This window comes from Dromaius novaehollandiae, chromosome 15 (assembly GCF_036370855.1).
Source record: "Dromaius novaehollandiae isolate bDroNov1 chromosome 15, bDroNov1.hap1, whole genome shotgun sequence".
NCBI lineage: Eukaryota > Metazoa > Chordata > Aves > Casuariiformes > Dromaiidae > Dromaius > Dromaius novaehollandiae.
This window is the reverse complement of record NC_088112.1, coordinates 16,914,377-16,935,615: the sequence shown is the minus strand read 5'-3', so window position 1 is coordinate 16,935,615 and position 21,239 is coordinate 16,914,377. Positions and strand designations below refer to the sequence as shown.

Below are 21,239 nucleotides of genomic sequence, written 5' to 3'. Positions count from 1 at the left end.
CCGCCTCCACGACCCCGGAAGCGGTTGCCGCGAGCACTTCCGGGCGGCGGCTGTGTGCCCGGCGGCGGGCGCGGCGCCTCCCCCCCCTCCCCCCCGCGGCCCGGTGCGGCCCGGCCGCGGCCCAGCATGTCGGGGCGGTCTGCGCGCTGCCCTCCGTGCGGCCGGCCGGTAGCTCCGCCGCTGCCCCCTGCGCGCCGCTGCGCCCCGCCCGGGACGTGACCGCCGCCCGCCCGGCCGCGTCTCGGCCCCGGGGCTGCCCAGTGAGTGCCCGCGGCGCCCGGGCCTTCCTTGGGGCCCAGGGGGGCGGCGGGTTCGCCGGGGACGAGGGGGCCCTGCGCCCCCCCGCGCCCCGGGGCGCTGCGCGGGAACCGGGCGTCGGTTTAACGGGCTCTGCCCGCCCGGGATTAGCGGCTGCGGGGGCCGGGGCGTGCGTGGGCCCCCCCGAGCCCGGTAGTGTCGCAGCTCGTTTCCTGAGGCCTTTTGCGCACTGGAGCCGTGAGGTTTTTTAAGCGGGGATCGCCAGGGAGCCGCCTGCAGCAAGCGGGTTGTGGGCTCCCGGGCTCGTTTGACCCTGGCCTTGCTTGTGGGAGAGTCGCTGTGGGCATCTGCTTGCCGGGGCTAGGGCTCCTTTCGGGTTACTGAACTTGTCTGAGGGGCTCTTGGCGAATGGCAGCTTTCAAATGCAAGCACGTGTGGCTGCACTGAGCTGGTGGCGTAGAACTTGTAGTAGCAAAGGCATCATCTTCTAAAAATAGATTAATAGCCAACATATATTGATTAATAAAAGTCAAACTTGCATGCCAGTGATGCTTTCAGTTTACAAGGGTGAATTCAGAACAGTTTTTATTGGCTAAAATGTCATATAACTTGGTGAGTATATAATATAAAAGATGGGTTTTTCTTTTTGTAGCAATGGAGGCTCCATATGATGGCACTGAAGTAACCGTGGTAATGGAGGAAATAGAGGGCACCTACACTTATGCATCACCAGTGCCGTCTAAGAAGAAAAAGAAATACAAAAGTCCTGGAGATCATGGTGAAAAAGCCAAAAAACCTAGGTAAGCTCTCTCTGTCTTTGTTTATTTCCTGTGTAGAATGTGGGAGCACTTTGCCTTGTTTCTGGTATAAATATACTTTGCAGTACACTTGGAACGTTTTGTAGCATAAAATATTATATGTAGAAACTTGACACTTTAGGCATGCTCTGATACGTGTGCCTTTATGGAAGCTATTATTGCTTGATCTGAACTGTGTGAGCCCTGGAGGAATTCACCTTGGACTCTTTTTCGTTACTACAGAGGTTCTGTTTAGAATCTTAGTTTTCATTTGGTTTAAAAAATGCTTTTTTTAAATAGAGTTGAAAATAACATGTTTGTAACTTGACCTTGAGACCAGCATAAAACTTGTGGATTTCTTTTTCCAAAGGTGTTCATGTAGAATGACATTATGATTTTGGTCCCTGGTTGTGTTTCAGATCTGCTTACCTCCTCTACTATTATGATATATACTTGAAAGTACAACAAGAGCTCCCCCACCTCCCTCAGTCTGAAATCAACAAAAAGATCAGCGAGAGCTGGAGGTTGCTCAGTGTGGCTGAAAAAAGTTATTACTTGGAGAAAGCCAAACTAGAGAAAGAAGGATTGGACCCAGTAAGTTGCCTTTCCTGCCATTCCTAGGGTCGTGAAGAGAAAGGCTGATGACTGTAACTGCTTTGGCACTTACCTGCTTGCGTAGCACTGCATGGAGAAATCATTTAAGTGCAGATTCCAGTTTGTAAGTCTGCTTAGGATGGTCTATGTACGAGCAGTGCAGGGCAGTGAATTTCTTCTGCTTTTGCTCTCTGTTCAGTGAAGGAATAACATTCTGAAAGTCAAAACAGATCTGTCTTGTACCTGCTCGTGAGAATGGTGTTGGTTTTGTGTCTTGTCGTCAGATAGCTTGGTGGTAAAGTGGATGACCGAAATCAGAACTGAGAGGGATTCTGCAGGCTCTGTTACATGGAGAGCTTCCTGGCGAGCTACTTTGGGAAACCATTAGAATTTTAAGCACTAAAATAATCAAGAACAGGATTGAAAACTGAATCTTTCTTTACTCTTGCTTATTTATTCCATACTCTGTTTTTACTGACAGAACTCCAAGGTGTCTGCTCGGACTGCGGTAGTTCCAGACATTCCAGGTTTCCGTAAGATTCTTCCTCGCTCAGACTTTATTATTATTCCTAAAACCACTCTTCAGGAGGACAGGAGCAGGCAGTCACTGGAACTTTGTGTGGCGCAGGGTCAGGCAGCATCTGAAGGGTTAACATCTTCCACCAACATCACGAATGTCTCCCACGATGCTGTGCAAAACATCCTTTCTGTGGACTCGAGCCGTGTTGGCATATCCGAGCAGTGCGTTGCCATTGAGGGACTAGCAGAAGAGACAGCTTCGTTTGGTCAGTCAGACGCTGTGGAAGAAGTGGTTGCGTCAGAGGTCCTCTCCCAGTATGTTGGGCCTGTGACAGATAAGGTGGCTGGAGATGTCCTCTTGGATGAGGCTTCTTTGGAAATAGAAGGGCAACCATATCAAACAGCTCGGGTGGTTATTGAAGAGACTCTAGTTAGCAACTCCACAGACGTCTCCAGCGGGAGCACCACAGTGGCCCGTCCTCAGGTTTCAGATGGCCTGTCCGTGGTGACGGTGGTGACTGGGAGGGTAAGCCACTCTAGTGATACTCAAATGCCTTCTGTCAGCTTCTCACCTGAAGTCTTTGTGCTGTTCAACACATTTGATTCTTGGTGGCCACGGGAAGTTCTGTGTTGTGCAGCGTGCTCGCACGCAGTGATTATACTTGCTCTGATCACTGACTCTCACTCCTGATAGTGATTCTGCCATACGCTGTTATCCTCCTATCTTAAAGTGACTGCTTCATTTCCCTCTAATATTTGGGGTGGGCTACACAGTTATAGTACAAGATTTTGGGGAATCTAAATATATTATCTCTGTTCCTGATTTCCTGTAGAAAACATTAAAGAATTGAGCCTGTTGTTTTCTGTCTCGACCTGTGAAGAGTTTGATAATTTGCAGTGCAGTCTTCCTAAGGCCATTGCTTTTGAAATGATTGCTGTTCTTTGCTGCTTTGTGGTCTTATCAGTTCTTAAGACATATATTCAAGGGTAGTACTCATGAAAGGGTGGGACACAGTTCACCACATCTCTTGCTTTCAGCATATATTCTCCCTCTGACTTTGCTTTAGGATACAGAAGAGAACAGCTCCTCCACACCCGCTACACAATTTATTATGTTACCTTTGCCAGCTCATTCTGTTTTGGAGAACCCAGCATCGATTAAATTGGTAAGAAATTCAGTCTTATATGACATTTTAAGGTACGCATATGTTACTGTAGGTTTGTCTTAAAGGTGTTAGACTAGGAAGGTTTTGATCATGGTCCATTTCTTAATCATAGTCCAAACTGGGGTCGTCATATCAGTTGAAATATCTCTTGTCTCTGCTTTTATGGCCTTGTGTATGCTGATGGAGGCCTCTGGCTCCGTAGAGCTTCCTAACTAGGGGCCTCTTCCTGCTTCCTTCTTCCTTGAGGAATTCTTGGAGATAGATGGGGGTAAACAATGCTATAACAACCCATCTAGCCAGCAGCAGTTTCTGTGTTGCCCTTTTTTTGAGGGTCTGTATAGCCATGTGTGTCATCTACTTAAATACATATCTATTTGCTTAAAAGGCAAGTGTCTGTCCCTTCTCGGGCAAGAATCTGCTCTCGTGATTGGAGCAGGTGGCTTCCCCAGCCCTCTGGAGGGCTATTGCTTTGGCCGTGTGACCGGAGATGAGCAGCGACCTAAGGTTTTGAGAACCCAAATAAAGAGTTGTGTGGCTCGTTGCAGTGGGAAGGACAGTGCTATTTCTCTAACATAACTACTTCAGTCACCTATCATTGTAAGACTTTACCATGTAGTCAGCACAGCAGCTCCTGGTGTTGTGCAGCTTAGTATCAAATCCTGGTTTTTGAGTCCTCTATACCACCAGCTGATAGGACACTGCAGGTATTTATAGTGGTGCATAGCGTGATACTCTTCCAGGTGTCTTATGGAAAATGGAGATAGCTCAGGTTTTTGTTCCTGAGGAGCAGTGCTTAGCTTAAATTGTTTCATTTCCTTTATGACAGCAATTACATTTCTAGAAAAACTATACCTAGTTACTGACTTGTGGCACAACAGCTCCCTCTGGAGCTCTGAGGACATGTGAATCTTAGCAAGCATTGTCCTGACAGTAGATCAACCTGTAGATACAGTTGTCCTGACAAATATGACAGACTCAGATTTAGTTTTCTCTATAAATAGTGACTGGTGGGGCTGCTGGTATTGCAGTAGTTTATAGCAAGTTACAGTAAAGCGGCAGGGAGTACTTTACCACTGAGCACAACGCCAACAAATTACCTTGCTGATGAATACTGCCTTCGCGTCATGAGTGTTTATCATCTTCAGTTATTGTCACCTAATTGACATGAGTGTGTAACTCTCATGTTGCCTCACTGTGGACTGCTGCTTGAATAATTTTTACACCCTATTATTGTGACTTTTTCATATTCATAAGAGAATTGTTATGTAACTGTAAATGCAAGGTTAGCTTCTCCAGCAGTGTACTTGCATTTCTCATCTCTGCTCTACTGTTTGATCCAAATTCTGTTGCAAATGAAAGCGATTGTATAGACTGAACACTTAGGTTCAGTGTGGTTATGGTGCTGACTTGCTGTGATCCGACTGTGTGCTGGTTGATCGGTAAAATGAGTAATAGTGGAGGACTGTGGTGATTTGCTAGATCAGGTCTGTAAAGACCTACCAGGAAAAAGGGAATGAGCGAGCATAGCTCTGTGTTTTGCAGTTCTGTAGAGAAATTTTTGACAACTCTTGTTTCAGACAACAACCTACACTCGCAGGGGACATGGGAATTGCACCAATCCTGGCTGTTCCTTCACTTATGTCACCAGGCATAAGCCACCAAAATGCCCGACATGTGGGAACTTCCTGGGAGGGAAGTGGATCCCAAAGGTAACTTTTGCTTTTCCTTCTCTCTGATTTATCTATTTACTTATTTATTTAAGCTGAAAAGTGGCATTTTCATGAATGTCTGTGATATGCCTAGACCTGTAGAACTAGCATAGGAGGTCAGATACGACAGAATTGATCCCTGCACTTGTATGCCAGTGCTTATGCTGGAGCAAGTTGTCATTGCAGAAGACTCAGCTCAGGTGAGACAGAACTGAAATTACCACTCGCTGAGTAAAGATGCCACTCATAATGGTATCGGTTAGGATAGAGAGGGCTGGATTTAATAGCACTGTACTCATTAAGAAGGCGTATATTCTTCTGGCCCTCTGTATTATGGTTTCTGTGATTACAAAGTACTGTCTGTTTTTCCTGCTACAGCCCTAGCTAAGCTCAGGGAGTCGGTTAAACCATTTGTTTTATGATGTGCCCTGTAATTTGTCTGTATTTGTAGTTCTTCCATAAATTGAGGTTCTGTGATGGTCTTTCAATGTGGTTTTATCAACAGAAAGGAGAAGCAAACCTGAAATATAGTAGTAGTATTTGACCATTTGGGAGCCAGCTAATAAGGATGTTGTAGAGGAAGCTTAAATGCTGTTGGATTTTGTTGGCTTATAGCTGTGTCTTATAACTTGTGGCGTTCTCACCTATGGTTGGAAGGAAATTTTCAGATGTTGATTGAGTTGTGGGCACAGACTTGGTTGAATGGAAAAATCTTTCTCCACCCAATTCCTGCCCTACTTGAATTATTGGCATCCCTACCAGCTATATGCAAGTTACTTGCTCCTTAAACCTTGGCAATGTAGTGGTGAAGATGAGTCAGCTCTGGACAGGTGTGTATTCATTAAATTTGTCTGACGCTGGCCCCCTCAGATACAAGTTAAAGAGTGTTCTCAATGTGAAAACTTCCACTGACATTCAGTGGTTTTAAACAGATTTGTCATGAACCTCTCTTGTTCTGTGCCCAGATCTATTAAGCATTTGAGGACAAGAACTTTGTTAGACAGCTCACAAACTCAGTAGCGTCTGAGCTGATGGCTGGGCTTCCTATGTGCTAGGATCCAAATAATGATGACAGCTTATTAGCTTTTGTTCTGTAACCCTGCTGAACCAGATAAATGGCCAACTGCAGAAACATGTTTCTGTCTGAATACGGTCGGCCTGCTCCTGTTAAATTAAATCCTACAGTGATTAGAACTAAAAGGTTTTAGAGGGAAGGCTTTGTTTCTCTTTCAGTTTTATTCTGCTCTTCTGGGAACACATTTGCATGAACAGTTCCACTTGTTCTTCTGTTTTCATGCTTTGGGAAAAATGTGTACCAGGAGTGTGTGTGTGTTTTTTTAAATGGTAATAACATCAGCAGAACTGTAACTGAATATATACAACCCTTCCTGTTCCTTAGAAAGGAAAGGGACTAGGCTAGAGGATGGCTGTTTAACCAAAAAGGGGGGGAACACCCTAGAATATCCTTATGAATACAAAGTCTATAGAAAGCTTAAAATTAACATGCTCCCTTTGATTTCTAAATAGTTTGGAAGAACAGACAACTTCAGAGAGCTGAAACTACAAAAGGGAGGTATAGGAGGTGGGTCCTTGTTACAGAAGGTGGTGGATGAGCTAGTGATTTTGATGCTAATGTTGATATTTGAGGGAGTTTGAGAAAGACCCGTTCTTCAAAGTAAATGGTGTTTGAAGTAATAGTAAAGAGTCAGGAGGCAGGATAAAATGTTAGCAGGGACTTTACTGTTGTAGGATATGATGTCTCTCTGCTATCATGTGCAGTTCACTGCTTAAACACTTAAGATTTTGCTGTTTTGATCGTTTGATCATTTGAATGTTAAATAGCCTGTGGCAAACCAGGCATATTCGAAGAGAACTGTGAAAGTCTAAAGCTCTGAAGTGTGACTACCTGTTTGTTTCTAGGAAAAGCAACCAAAAAGTAAATCTGAGCCAAATTCAGGCACCTCTCTTAGAACTCCAGCAGCTAAAAGAGGTCAACAGATGGTTGTCACAGAACAGGCAACTGTTTGCGAGAGTACCTCCAAGTCTGCCTTGGAAAGCTCTGAAGCTGTCAGCCAGCTACTGAATGCTGTGCCTGTTGGAGGGCAAATGCAGGAGACGGAGTGGGAGGAAGTGATCATCTCTGAGGCTCACATTCTTGCAAACAATGTGCTTGCTGAAGACAGAGGGAATGTTGTTGGAGTGATGCTGGGTCAAGAGAGCCAACTGCAAAGAGACTCTTCTTCAGAGCAGGCAGAAAAAGATAGCATAGGGCTGGGGCTTCCACAGTCCTCTGAGGTGCAGAGTTCAAATTCCTCTACGAAAAAACCAATCGGGTGAGTCAGCTTTCCATATGTTAAGGGAGCATATGATGTCTCTTGGGGGCTGATGGGACTAATCCAAGAAATTGAAGGCTGTTGGCAGTGCCTCTCATAGGATGTGTTCTATGTATTGTCTGCTTCTTGCCAGTTTGGCATTATTCCTTAAAGATTGCTTTGTCAATCAAATCTAATCTAATTTTCTTTTTTTTTTTTAAGTGATAAATTGTTAGGGTAGTCACAGGGCAGATGTGATCTTCTTTCTGCCCTAATAACTGTGCTTATTACACTAATAAAGCACAGTTCAGGAAGAGGAGAAAATCAGGGAAGAGGAGGGATTGAAAAAAAGTGGATTTTTTGAGCCAATTGTAGCTCTTTTCTTACAGAATTGATGCTCCAGCTGCTTCACACAAAGGACAAGAAGTAAAGAGTAAACCAAGACCTAAGCCCTCCTTGCTGGCTGCAGCAAGACCCATGAGAGCTATTCTCCCTGCACCAGCCAGCTTGGGGAGAGAAGCCAGCATGGAGCAGCCTAGCAACAGACAGGCCTTTCCAAATACCGGTAAAAGCAGTGTTCTCCAGTGTGCTTTGGGAGTGGTTGTGCTTCCTCACCATATTGAAGTGGTTTCTTTCAAATGATATGATATGGCTGAAGGGAGATAGTGAGCTGTCTTTAGAAAAATTGAGTTTAAGCATGTGTTTGGCTGAGTTGTATGGAGTGGGATAGTTTTGCTGTGCTTTGCAAAGCCAGAGCAAAAGATTTGGGGGAGGTGGTTCCCCTGCTCCCCTCCCCCAGCCCTTATTTCTTTCTAACTGAGAGTACAGGCAAACAGAATATGAAAAGCCTGCCTGGGTCATTTTGCGTTCAGAGGAAAAATCCCATGTGACTTGTGGTGGCATTTACCAAAGCTGTCAGAATAAAACAGACCCTGTTTTTCTGTATCTAACCTGCTGCATCCCTTTCTTCTTTCAAGACAAGCATTCCCCTGTCAGAACATCAGGCCTGAAGCCCAGTACGCTGAAACAATTGGGTCAGTCAGTTCTGCAGCCGCCAGGTGCTGAGGAACGAAAGGTATCTATCGTTTGTTCTTCAAACACATTCTTTTCCTTTTGGATTTTTTCCCCAGAGCAGGGTATGACCTGAATGGTGAGATATAGAATAAAAAGAAGTGGCAGCCTTTTGATGATGAGGTCTGTGACTGACAACTTTTAAATGAGGTGGCTCTGAAGGAACACAATGGCTAGATGAGCGTAGGACCTGAGCTGAAGATGCTGTTGGACAGTCCTTCTGTTGGCTGCTTTGAGAACCTACCAGTTACGTCCAGAAGGTGTTCTGAGGATTTGCTAGTGCTTTGAAAATCTGACATGTAGTAGAGAGTACTGAGAAAATCCATTTCACCTGTGAACAATGAAGCAAAGTATGAAGCAAAGCATGCAAAGATGCTGGAATACTTTTGTTTGAAATGTAGTGCCCTAATACCCAAAACAGCATGTTTCAGTCCTATCCTGTTAAACACATACTAACTCAAAAAAAAAAAAAAAAAAAAAAGAGCTTATAAGTATTGCTTACAGAGCATGTGTATCCAGTAGTATGCTTTTCATGAATGATTTTTTTTTCCTTTTTTTCTCCTTTTCTTTCAATTTCTAGCTCCACAGTGCTTTGACCAGCAGGGCATCGCAGGTTAAAGTAGTGGAGGTCAAACCAGAGCTATTCCCTTCCTACAAGTACAGCTGCACTGTAACTTTGGTGAGAATTTTTTCAGATGGTCTGATTTATGTTGTGGGGAATGCCATCTCTAGGATGAGAATGTTACGTGATTTTTTTGTTTTGTTTTACTGACTTGCAGAAATGCATTTAATGTGAGACAATTTGTTCTTTGTATGTCATCTGTTGACCTAATCTAGGGTTACTGTATGATGTCGCAGTCACATTTGGGACTGATTTTTTTCTTCATGCCCTGGCATAATTCCTATCCCGCCTTGGATTAATGGTGGAGGATCAATGGTTTCTGAATGAGTTTAATGTGCTAAGTGTTTGTGGTCTCTGGAATTTGCTCTCAAATGTTTGAGTACCGGTTCAGATATTCTGTACAAAGTGAAGGGCCTATCATTTAGCCTTTAAACTAGGTGATATAAATTACAAAAAAGAATGTGATATTTGAGCAGAATTTTCTAGACTTCTCCTGGCATCTAAAATCCAGGTCAACAAACGTTCCTCTTGTGTCATTCCAGGATTTGGGATTGGCAACATCACGTGGCAGAGGGAAATGCAAGAACCCCTCTTGTAGTTATGTGTATACAAACAGGCACAAGCCACGAATCTGTCCAAGCTGTGGCTACAATCTTGCCAAAGATAGAGCTGAGAAAACAGCAAAATCCCTGGTAAGGTTCAGAAAGTCGTCTTTCTTGTCAACGGGCCATTGTGGGGTGGGAGGAGGTACCTTAATTTGCAAGTTCCCTTTGGATTTTTTTTTTCGTTGTAATGACACAGCCTCTTCTAACAGAAAAATGTTCTGTTGAAAATACTTGTGATATTTTTACTGTCCAAACACTTGCAACAGCAGCACTTCTGACTGAGAATGAGAGTGATTGCACTCCTTTCTACCACTGGATGTCTCTATAGCTTAAAGCATGTAGGTACATATGCACTGGGGAAATGGCCCCTAAAAGCCACATTTGTTGCATCAACTTTGCTGAACTTCAGTCTTTATCAATAAACTCCCAAGTAAGCTCTGTTTTTAGACCAACTTGTGGCAACAGTTAATTGACTTAGTATATTTTGTATTACAGCTTCCTATTTTCAGGGGTTTGTAGTGCAACTTTACTTGCAGCCTGAATTTATTAATTTATTTCTGGATGTAGGATTTTTTTTTAGAAGAACATTGTTCAGATTTTCTGCTGTTTTTGTACATGGATGTAAATAATAAAACTTTTATTTTATTCTGAGCTTTTTTTTTTTTTTTTGCATTTGAAGTTTCAAACTTCAGCTTTTCTCATACAGAATTATTTTGGTTATGAAAAGGACTGTCCTGTTCTTTGCAGGAATGTCCACTCAGCATACAAACAGACTGCATTTTAGACTGTGTGGTAACTTGACTCTTCCACTTGCTTTTTATTTATTTATTTATTTGAAGAACATAACTTTGTGTAGTGCTTATTTGGAGGAAAAAAATAGGGCAAACTCAAATAGCCTGTGTGAAAACCACACATAAGCAGATGTGTAAGGAACAGTGGTATGCTTAGCTCAGCTTGCATTTTGGGAGGCATGTGGCTTGTCTCTTCCTCATTGGGTTTTTTATTTTTATTTTCTGGTTCTAGCTGTGTTTAACATTCCTATTACAGAGTTGGTTGTTATCTCTGCTGTTTGGACTGGTCATTTATCTCATTGTTGGACTAGACAGAAAAACTGTTGGCAGAAGGGTTTAAATGATTAAACAGATTAGCTTGTTTACTTCTCTCTGTTCTTTTGAGCCACTTAGAGTTTGATTCTTTTGTGCTTGTGCATTTTGACTTGATAGCACGTGCCTGTGTAAGGATGGTACGTCATCAGCTATATTATTAGTGTGTTCCATACATTGCATCCACAAGTTCTTGCTTAACACTTACCTCCTCTGGCTTCTCTAGAGGTCTGCAGACTTCCCTGGCTGTCTGAGCGTGCTGTAGAGGAGTATGTGCCTGATAACTGGTAGAGCAAGGCAGGGACAGAATTGCCCAGAATACTGAAGTGTTTATATACCTCTTGATGGCTGTCTCCACCTGCTTGATCCTCAGTCCCTGTACTAGTGCTCCAGTTCAGTGATAAAGTTGTGATGGTCTAAGCAGTATTATGGGAGTTCCTGAAGGGCTGGGCTGTCTGTAACTTTATATACATACACATTATATACATTTTACATGTATATAAAAAAAAGTATTTTTGGTGGAGTAACCTAGCTTTAAAGCTACTGTCTGTGGTCACTGACTGAGCAGCAGAGTGGAAGTCAAGTCTACTTGGTAGAAAGGTTACTGTGTTTCTGTTACCTTTTATGACCTTTACGGCTTCTTAATATTTCAGCCATATACTTGCCTGGTAGAAAATGAGTGTTTGATTTGCTTCCTAGGAGGTCAGTCCAGGTCAACCTGATGTGCTGAACACCAGTGAGCCCCTAACCCCATCCCAGAAAGAGATCCAGCGTCAATCCACTCTGCAGTTGCTGCGCAAGGTAATGCAGATCCCAGAGAATGAATCAGAACTGGCTGAGGTCTTCACGCTCATCCAGGAACTCAACAGCTCGCGGCTCATCCTGTCCAACGTGAGTGAGGAGACAGTCACCATAGAGCAGACCTCCTGGTCAAACTACTATGAGTCTCCATCTGCGCAGTGCCTCCTCTGTAACAGCCCATTGTTCAAAGGGGGACAGAAGTAAGATTCTGTTTTAGACTTGTGACTCTTTCAACCTCGTGCTGATATTCTGTGTTACAAATATGCCTGGAGTAGTATTTGTTTTAGCCCTGATGTTCAAGCTGGTGTAAGTGACACTGAATAAGCTACATGTCTGTGGAAAGGCCTTACCTGGTTAGCTATGAGCTGTTTCTGTTTCTCGTGCACAGTTTAGTTTGTTGTAGTCACCGTTTTCGTACAGCAGGAGAGCTTGATCAAAAGTCACTGCTAAGTCTAGATTTTTTTTTTTAAATGGAATCTCTTCATTACTCATCCCATCTGTTTTCCCTTCTGATGTTTTGAGGGTGACAGAGGCAAAACTGTGGGATTATAGATTTGTATTGTGTGATTTCCCTCTTGTCTCTCATCCTGATATAATTGTTTGCTGTGTGGATCCTTTTGCTTATGATACTTTCATTCTTTTCATGATGTAGCGTGGGCTTGAGTGAATCCCCTTTTGGAACCAACAACCAAACTGAAACCTGAAAGACTCAGAAACTACCAGTGTATGGTCTGGATTACCATAACTAGATATGTATAAAAGCGCATAGGATATCTTGTCACTGAGTCTGCCAAATGTTTTGCCATTGTCTAAAGCCTGAGTTGAGCCATATCCAAAGCAAGATGCCATTGAGTTTACTGTTGTAGTTCTTTCTTGAACCAAAACCCTTTTCTTGATGCCAATTAAGGATGTTTGCTTTGGTCAAGCTAGTACTAATTGAGATTTTTTCCAGCAGAGATACTTTTTATATTCAGTAAAATCTACAGAAAAGTGCTGTGTTGTGCTCTGTCCCTCACCTTGTAACTTACCAACTTGTGCATTGCATATCCTTGCTTTTGTGCTGGACTACTTTGCAGTGCTCTGAAAGCCTGTGTGGGACTCTCACACATGCCTACATAAGCTCAAATTAAATTGCTTCCCGTGGGAGGGAGCTAGCTTTGACTTTGATTTGTATTTTCTCAGGTGGACAGCTGTATTTCTGCCATTAGTGCACAGCTGACATTTTCGTCTCTGAACTCCCCCCTCAGCAGCCTTGCTATAAAGGGGTGGATGTTGCTGTATTTTAATGTGTGCAGGGATGGACTCATGAGTAGACAGTGTTACAGGGCTCTAGTTTCCATTTGTTACTGTAAGCAATAGGGCTGACACTTCTAGCAGGGAAGCTGAAGCCAAAGCTGTTCTCCACCTCTCAAATTTTATGTACTGGATGTAGGGAGATGGAGAGATGCTGTAGTGCTGTTACAAGAACGTGAACAGTGACCTGATCCATTTTGAAATGTGTTGAATTTTTCCAGTGTGAAACTGTGTGAGCTGGCTTAGACTGATATACTGACCAATGAACTGATCTGAATCAGAACAACTGAAGTTACAGTAGTACTGGACTGAAAAACCTACTAGCTTGACTGTCTAATATGGGTTATCTTCTGCTTGCTTGTTACAGTTCCCTTGCTGGTCCTCAGGAGTGCTGGCTGCTGACAGCTAATAGATTGCAAGTGGTTACTGCTCAGGTCAAAGTGTGTTTGAATCTGCAGTGCCTGGCCCTTCATAGCTTCACTGATATTTACACAGGTAGGAAAGAAAGCAAGTGCACCAATTTACAGCATAAGTACAGTTTAAACCATTCTAAAGCCTTGGGACTGTATCAGGACATTTTCTTCCTGCAGAAAAGCCTCTTCCCCCTGCACCATATTAAACTCAAATTGTTCTGCTTCTTCTACTCTTTGAGTAAGCTTATATTTGTCAGTAAAACATGAATGCTTTAATGAGGAAGACTATGCACTGCTTTACTAGTGTAGCTGTCCCCTGTGTAAGTGGTAAATGTTGAGTTCTGTGATGCATATCCTGAGATCGTGGTCAAAGACATCCCTGCAGAGTGCTGTTTGTCAGTGCTGGCTGGTGAGACTGTGGTTGCAGGCTTCCTGCAGAGCAGAGTGGAGCTGAGAAGGTGGATTGACTCTTGTTTCTTTTAGCTTTTTATGTTTAAAAGCAGGTGTAGAAAAGGATCTGATCTTGCTAATATGCAGAGGGATCACTTCCAGAAGCCCTATCCAGCTGTTTCTGTTGATCCTCTGAACAATACTCACATGGGTGTTTTTATCAGTAAGCAAGGAATATGTTTTTTTTGTGAGGAAGACCCTACACACCATAACTATATTGTTTTAACTGCAGGCCTTTTCAATGTGGGCAACAAGTTGCTAGTGAGCTTGGATCTTCTGTTTGCAATCCGAAACCACATTAAACTTGGAGAGGATCCCAAAGTGGCTGTTGGCAGCATTCTGGACTCTGTTCAGGAGCAGACTGGTGGGTTTCCCTTCTTGTTTTTTTACCATAACACTTATGCCAAACTCTGTGACCTCGCTGATGATTGTAGGTTATAAAAATGGAAAAGCCACCTCTTCTGGTGTGGTATGTTTCTGTTGAATTACTTCCTAAACCCAACGGTACTTCTGTGGCCAGTTCTCTGTAACAATTCTCCAGAGGACAGGTTTGTTCTTACTCTGCATAGGAGAGTTTTCCCTACCTATCCACTTCCTTTAGGAAGTGAAAGCTGTAACAGTGGCATGTTCTCTTTTCAGAAAAAATCTTGAGCCCTGATGAGCAGGCTCAGCTCCAGGAGCTGCTGTGTAATGGCTACTGGGCCTTCGAATGCCTCACTGTCCGGGACTACAATGATATGATCTGTGGAATCTGTGGCATAACCCCCAAGGTGGAAATAGCCCAGAGGAATGTGGAAAATGTCCTGGCTCTGAAAAACATAGAGGTAGGCTTTTCACAAACTTTGCATCCTGTTCGTGTTCAAAGCAGATCATAATGACTTCTGCTGAGTCTGGTCTTTGTAATGCATGATAATTACACAAGGCCTTTGTGAGCAGTTTTCTGCTGATGCCTGGCAAGAGGATGTGGCTGGAGTGGTGATGCCTGCACTTCCTCTTAAAGGTGTTGATGTATGGTCTGGGGAAAGCAAGTTACTCTGTTCCTGGACCGCAGCTTTAGTCTGGCAACCTCTGAAAGAAGGGACCTGGGTGAAAATTGCTGAACTTAATCTTCTCCTTTAACATGAAAGGTGTTTTACTCAGTAGTGGTTCCCCTGAGGTACAGTCTTCCCTAGTAAGGAAAAATACCCCAATAGTAGTATGCAGTGTGCCTAGCTTTTAGTTTAAATAGATTTGTTTTGACTGTCACCAAGTGAAAAGTGATTGTGGGGAACTCCAGGACAGAAAAAGCAGCCTTATATGTCATCATGTTATGTTTGGGCTGAGCACTTTCCTGGGTAGTCTTCCTGCCTTGAGTGAGGCTGATACAGTACTGTCAAATGAACTGTAGTTGTTTGTGTTTGATGAGTGTGTTGTCTTACTCTTTCTAGTTTACTTGGCCAGAATTCTTGGCATCAAGTGAAGTGAATGTAGAAGATTTCTGGTCCACAATGGAGACAGAAGTGATTGAGCAGGTGGCTTTTCCTTCTAGCATCCCCATCACAAAGTTTGATGCCTCTATTGTTGCTCCTTTCTTCCCCCCACTGATGCGAGGAGCAGTGGTGGTCAATACTGAGAAGGACAAGAACCTGGATGCACGGCCAGTGCCAGGTAACTGCTGAGGTGGTGCTCATTAAGAAGTGCTGTAAGTGGTGGAGACTAGTCTTTTGGTGTACTTTAGAGCTGAGAAATGATTGTTGCATGATTCTATAGAGTCATGTCACGTCTGCTGGCAAAAGACAATAACGTTGGGGTGAATTCAGCAGTTCTCAGGATACTTAACAGCTTGAGCTTTGGCCTGTGCAGTGAAGCTTGAATGCACTGGTGTGCCCTGAGGCATTTGAGATACAGAGAACATGGGAAAACTCTGCACCTCAACTGAAATGGTGTCTGAATGCAAAGGGATGTTTGCATAACTTGAAAGCCAGTCAGTATATTTTTTGTGTTGGACCAATACTTGCGTTGTGAAAGCTTCAGGCAGCACTTGGTACCTCAATATCATGATCTTGGGGAAGGGTTAATCATTTTTTAGCAGGAATTGAAAAAAGCCTAGAAAATGGATGTATTAGTCCTAATCAGTGTTGTCAACATGCAGCATATGCAGGGCATTGACTGCATGTAACAAGAAACAATGAGATGAGTAGGCTTAGATGAACAAGAGCCGAATTCAGTACCACCAAGTTCCCTTAACAGTTTACCTATGAGGTATAGTAAAATTTGCACCTTGTATTGTGGAAAGAAAACTGGCTTTGCAAGTTTACCAACTACAGGAGTTAGCTTCGCAGCTAACTCCTGGGGCTGCAGCTGTTCATAGAGAGTTGAGCTGGAGAATCACTACATGGACTTTTGTGGGAATGTATCTACAGAGAAAGAGGCAGGGAGGCAGAGCAAAGGATAGGCCTGGAGCTGCTCAGTCTGAAGACTGCAGTCACACTAAGAGTCTACAGGCTCTGCTGGGCTCGGGCTGCCCATAAGTAACCTCACTAGTGAGGGGTTAGAGTAAAGTGTGGGCTGTGACATACTTTGGAATTAGGGCTGTTGATGGCTTTCTCTTGCTGGCAGTTGTGCAGTCTCTACTTTTGCAGTCTTCAGAAGAAATTATTTTGGTCACTTCCCCGTCTGAGAATGAGTGCTGAGACTTGTTTGCTGCCCTTGCAGGTAATGGGAGCACCTTGGTGAGGCTCCTTCAGGAGGAAACCTTCAGGCTGGAGCTTATCAGCTCTTACAGCAAGGAAGAGCTGCAGAGCTTTTTGACACAATGTGGCATCCCCTGGGAGGCTTCAGATACAAAGGTAATGCCTTGTTTGCCCACATACCTGCCTGCAGGAGAAGAGCTGTTCTTCTTTGACTTTCCCTAGTTCACACTTGCCATTCTGGATAATTAAACTTCCCATCTGAGTATGCTTGGGGCAGGAGTAGGTTAGAAGCGAGTGCCTGCAGATTGCAGGATAACTTGCAGGATGAAACAAATTGAACCTCTGTGGGCTGGAAGAAAGGAGGCCCATAATTACCTTGTCACAGGTTCCACGTTGTGTTAATTGCTTGTCATGCTTACGGTGCTGAGTGGGCGATTAAGAAGTTGTTGGAGGATGTGCAAATTGGGACTTGGGAGACCTTACCCACAGCCTTCTCCCTCTCCGGGAGAGTCCATTAATTTTAGTAATGTACAGACCTTCTCTGGGGACTCTTTTCTAGGACCATCTTTGTTACTCCCTCCTGGCTCTCTATGACTTCGTACAGAATGGGACAAGCATGAAACAAGCCTCTGCCCATCACACAGGAGGGAAAATTTATAAAGTGTGTCCACATCAGGTAAGGAAGGCTGGAGTGAATGGTGGTGTTTTTTTATCCTGCTCTTTACTGTTATTTCACTTGCCAGTGTGGAACCCTCTCATTAAATGGAAGCAACAGTGTGGGCCTGGCTGAGCCTCGGTAGTGAAAGAAGACACACTACCTTGGCACACTTGGAGGATGTGCAGTCCTGCAGGAGATTTTAAGGTTGACTAGAGTCATCCAAAACCTGTTTGATACGGCTGCTGGGGTGGAGTTGAAAGTCATCTCTTCCATCTCTTTCTCCAGAAACAGAATATCTTTAGAGAAAGTGACTGTCTGACTATTGTATTGTCTGGAATACCTGAAAGGAAGGAAGTTTAATTTCTTTCCAGCTTTTTTTGTTTTCTCTCATAAGTTTTCAGTTCTTTGTTGCTTGGTGCTAATCCTTTTCTTACTAGGTTGTGTGTGGCTCAAAGTACATAGTAAGAGGAGAAAATGCTCGGGATCATGTGGACCTGTTGGTCTCATCACGTCACTGGCCTCCAGTGTATGTAGTAGATATGGCCTCTTCAGTGGCACTGTGTGCAGACGTCTGCTGTCCAGACCTGACTTCCCAGATGTGGGGGAAAAACCAGGGCTGCTTCTCTGACCCTATGGATCCTCCAATGGTTAGTTATGTCCACCTTTGCTCTCTGCTGTGCCAGTCTAATATGGAAAAATTCTGAGTGAGATTAAAAACATGCACACACAAAAAGAAATGTTTTTAAATATAGCAAGAGATGTGTGTTCTCTTCCGATTTTAGCCTAAAGCAGGGCTAGAGCATAGTATACTGTACCTCTGGATAATTTACCTGGTGTTTCCCTGACCCACAGTGCACAGCTGCTGAGCACCACTGAAAGCCTTATGTGTTGCCTGGGGTGTTGTATTGCGTTTACGCTCCTTATTGGAAAAGGCTGTGCGGGAAGCTCATTGTAGCAGATCAGCCCATGAACTTGGAACACATAGCTTATCTTGACACAGCACCTCACTTCCCTTAAACTGGTGTTATTAGTTGAGAAATGTGAGAGGGAGAGGGTTGCTAGTCTCTTGGAATTATCTGTGATGACCTAAGAGTGGGGAAGGGGATGTGCTGAACCATCTTTCTGTGGCCTTCAGGGGAAAGCCTGATTAGGTTAGCTCTCCCTCTGTTCTAGGTCATAGTGCTGGTTAGAGTTCAGCCAAATGTTAGTTTTATCTTGTTCTTCTTAACCGTGGGGAAATTGGTTCTGGTTCTACCTGGTGTGTATGTGTACTCTCTCCCAGTATGTGTCCTGCCCTGAACTGCTAGACCAGCATTACAGCGTGGACATGACTGTGGCTGAGCACTCCGTTCAGCACCCGATCACCAAGTCATCAGCACGCCGAATTGTTCACACGGGTTCAGAGCAGAACAGCCACCAAGATCCGACGGCTCGACATCACTGCATCTCTCTTTGCCGAGAGCTGGAGCCTTACAGTGCCATCATTGCTGCTATCAATGATAGCAAAACTAGCAACATCCGCCAAAGGCCCATCACCTTTGAGAATGCCACGCACTATTACCTCTACAACCGCCTCATGGACTTCCTCACCAGCAGGGAGATTGTGAATCGGCAGATCCAGGAGATTGTACAGAGCTGCCAGCCTGGTGAGGTGGTGATTCGCGATGCGCTCTACCGGCTTGGAGTGGCCCAGATTAAAACTGAAACAGAAGAGGATGAAGAAGAGAACCAGGAAGAAGAAAAAGAGGTTGCTGAATAAAAAACAGCTTGTTGGTTTCTCTCTCTGGTCATCTAGATGGGTGGGCTGGGCCACCTTCTGCAAGGTTTGGGCAGCTGCCGGGCTTGAGAGTTTATTTTTACAAGTTGGAGGTGTGATACTGATGGTTTTGACTGCTGTTACTGACCAAAGAGCTGTGTGCTTCCAGAGTATCACGACAGCTGCTTTGAGCATGGGTCTGTTACCCTCCTTGCTGAAGGCTGCAATTCCCTCCCAAGGTGTGTGATGGACCCACTGTTCAGTCATGTGAAATGTTGCCCTCCCTGCAGTTGGAGAGTAGAGAAGGGAGAGGCATTTCTGGTAGCTGGGAGTATGCATGATCAAGCGCACAGGTTTTTTAATTCTGAATCTTGCTTGCTGACTTCTTTGTGCAAATTGGTGCAGGGTTGAGGGTGTGGGAGCAGGCCTGGAAGGAGGACAAATAGCCAAGAAATATTTTCCCCGAAACGTTCTGAATGGATTAGTTTAGGACACTGACTCCTGCTTGGAAATTTTGTAGGGCTCTCGTATGTATTGGCTGCATTCAGTGTTTAGCTGAGAAGAGGTACCCATGCAGCTTCAATGCGCCGAAGCTGGGGAGCCTCATTGGTAGCTGCAGTTCTGGGTGCAGGATTGCAAGTACTTGGGCTGCAGAGAGCTTTTTGGGTTGTTGTCCCTTCATATGAGCACTAGTTGAGAAGCTGAAACATATAGTGAAGGCCGTTCTGTATGTTAAGGTAAAAGTTGACCTAACAAACCCTGGGGAAACAAGCTTATCTGAGGGCTGTACAAGTGTTGTATAAGGTAATAGCTGATGAAACAGGAAGGATGCTCAGTTTCCATGCTGTGTTCTTGGGCACTTTACTTTTTTTTTTTTTTTTTTTTAAGCTGTTTCATCCTATTCAAGGACTAGAGTTTGTATTATTCTGCCATTAGAGCTGAATCACAAGGACCGTCTGTGGCAGTAGAGAGAAACAATGAATGCAGTGTAACCAGAGAGGCCCAAGCAGAGTTCTGTAGTCCTTCCTTAAAGGAGGCGCTGGGAGAGCTACTCCACTTTTGCAGTCTTAGCACTCTAGCTTCGTATTTGCCCTACCCGTGTCCACACAGCTCTGTGTAAGTTAGGTGAGTCTCTTGCTGTCCAGGTCGCATTCTCTGTTCCTTTAGAAGAGTCTCGTTAAGAGCTCTGCCTCTATAGTATATCTAATGAACACCTTAGGCGCTGTCTGTGAAGCTACTTGTATTGTCTGCTCTCAGCTCCCTTTAGCTATTGCTGGCAGTGAATCTGAAGGTGGATGTTTGCTGGGCCCCAGAGAAGAGAGGAGTGGGGATGCTAGACTGCTAAATCGCCATGCAGGATATTTATTTTGTTTGTGTGAGCAGTGGGGAAGATTCAGAGGCTTGTGGTGTGGTTGAAAACTCCCTTCTGTGAAGGGGAACCTATTGAGTACCGTACTGTAAAAGTAAATGTATTAAGTCTGAGCAAATGCAGTAATTATGGCTTGGGGTTTTTCTGTTAAGAACATTAACTTATTATAAGAGACATTAGTGACTTTTTTCAGTCAGTGATAAAGTTTAATAAATTATCTCCAATTTTTGGGGTGAAACTGTGGCCACATGAGTTGTTTTTGGTGTACAAAACCTGGAGGATCGCAGTGGGAAAGGGCACAAACATTGTGTGTGTGAACCATGATTCCAGGCTGTGCTGCCGTGAGCTGACATGTTCCTTTCATGTCAGTGGGGAAAATAATGATGGGGGGTTGAGGGGGAGTCTGTTAGATATTCTCGGGGAGCAGTGTGTTCTGAATGGAAGAGGTCTTGAAATTGCTTGAGCTCCTCACCACAGTGTCAAATGCAGCCTTCCAGAACAGAATTATTCTGTTAAATGCAGCCAAGGTATTGTTCTTATAAATGGCAAGAAAGTAGCTTCTGCAGTCAGAATGATCCCTTCTAGGGTTTGAGTTGCAGGCAGAGTGGTCATACCCTCTTCTTGCATAACAGTTACTTGACTCTGTGTGTGATTTCGAGATGACACGTTCCTTATATGCCTCCTAGGGATCATCTCTGTTTTTTTGGTTGGCTGTTTTTAATTTTTTTTTTTTAAATTTATTTTAGGGGCTTCTCGGTACTGTCAGGGCTTCTCTGGTGCAAACAGCTTATAAAAAGTCTCGGGATCCAGAATTTCAGTTTGCCAAAGTGATCTGAATTCAGATTGAGTTAATGTGGGCTGAGGAGCAACAAGAGACCAATGGGAATGAGAGGACCGACTGCACCAGCCTGGCTGCTCCGCAGGATCAGCAGTGACTTCTTGTTCTGCAGTTCCCTGCACAGCTGCTCCTGACGAGGCTGTTGTAGGAGAGAGTCTGCAGCAAGTGACAGTAACTTCTCTCCAGGCTGGGTTAATATTATCAGCAACTGGAGCTCCTGTTGTGTCTAAGCC

The 21,239-nt window shown here is 44.1% G+C and overlaps 1 protein-coding gene across 1 annotated transcript; it reads left to right on the top strand.

Moving 5' to 3' along the window:
* Positions 1 to 20,411, top strand: HMGXB3 (HMG-box containing 3). The gene is made up of 20 exons (XM_064521047.1): positions 1 to 260; positions 911 to 1,058; positions 1,475 to 1,649; positions 2,131 to 2,694; positions 3,236 to 3,334; positions 4,912 to 5,043; positions 6,964 to 7,376; positions 7,745 to 7,920; positions 8,333 to 8,430; positions 9,007 to 9,105; positions 9,591 to 9,740; positions 11,456 to 11,757; positions 13,218 to 13,345; positions 13,946 to 14,077; positions 14,353 to 14,537; positions 15,141 to 15,360; positions 16,408 to 16,541; positions 16,945 to 17,061; positions 17,481 to 17,690; positions 18,326 to 20,411. The coding sequence occupies exons 2-20, from the start codon at positions 913 to 915 to the stop codon at positions 18,800 to 18,802; spliced, it is 3,957 nt and encodes a 1,318-aa protein (XP_064377117.1). The 5' UTR covers positions 1 to 260; positions 911 to 912; the 3' UTR covers positions 18,803 to 20,411.
* The last annotated feature ends 828 nt before the right edge of the window (positions 20,412 to 21,239 follow it).

Excerpts from the sequence above, each read along its gene's own strand:
- HMGXB3 (XM_064521047.1), top strand. The coding sequence starts at position 913 with ATGGAGGCTCCATATGATGGCACTGAAGTAACCGTGGTAATGGAGGAA. Across the intron at positions 5,044-6,963 it reads GAGGGAAGTGGATCCCAAAG|GAAAAGCAACCAAAAAGTAA; the intron begins GTAACTTTTGCT and ends GTTTGTTTCTAG. Across the intron at positions 13,346-13,945 it reads CTTCACTGATATTTACACAG|GCCTTTTCAATGTGGGCAAC; the intron begins GTAGGAAAGAAA and ends TTTTAACTGCAG.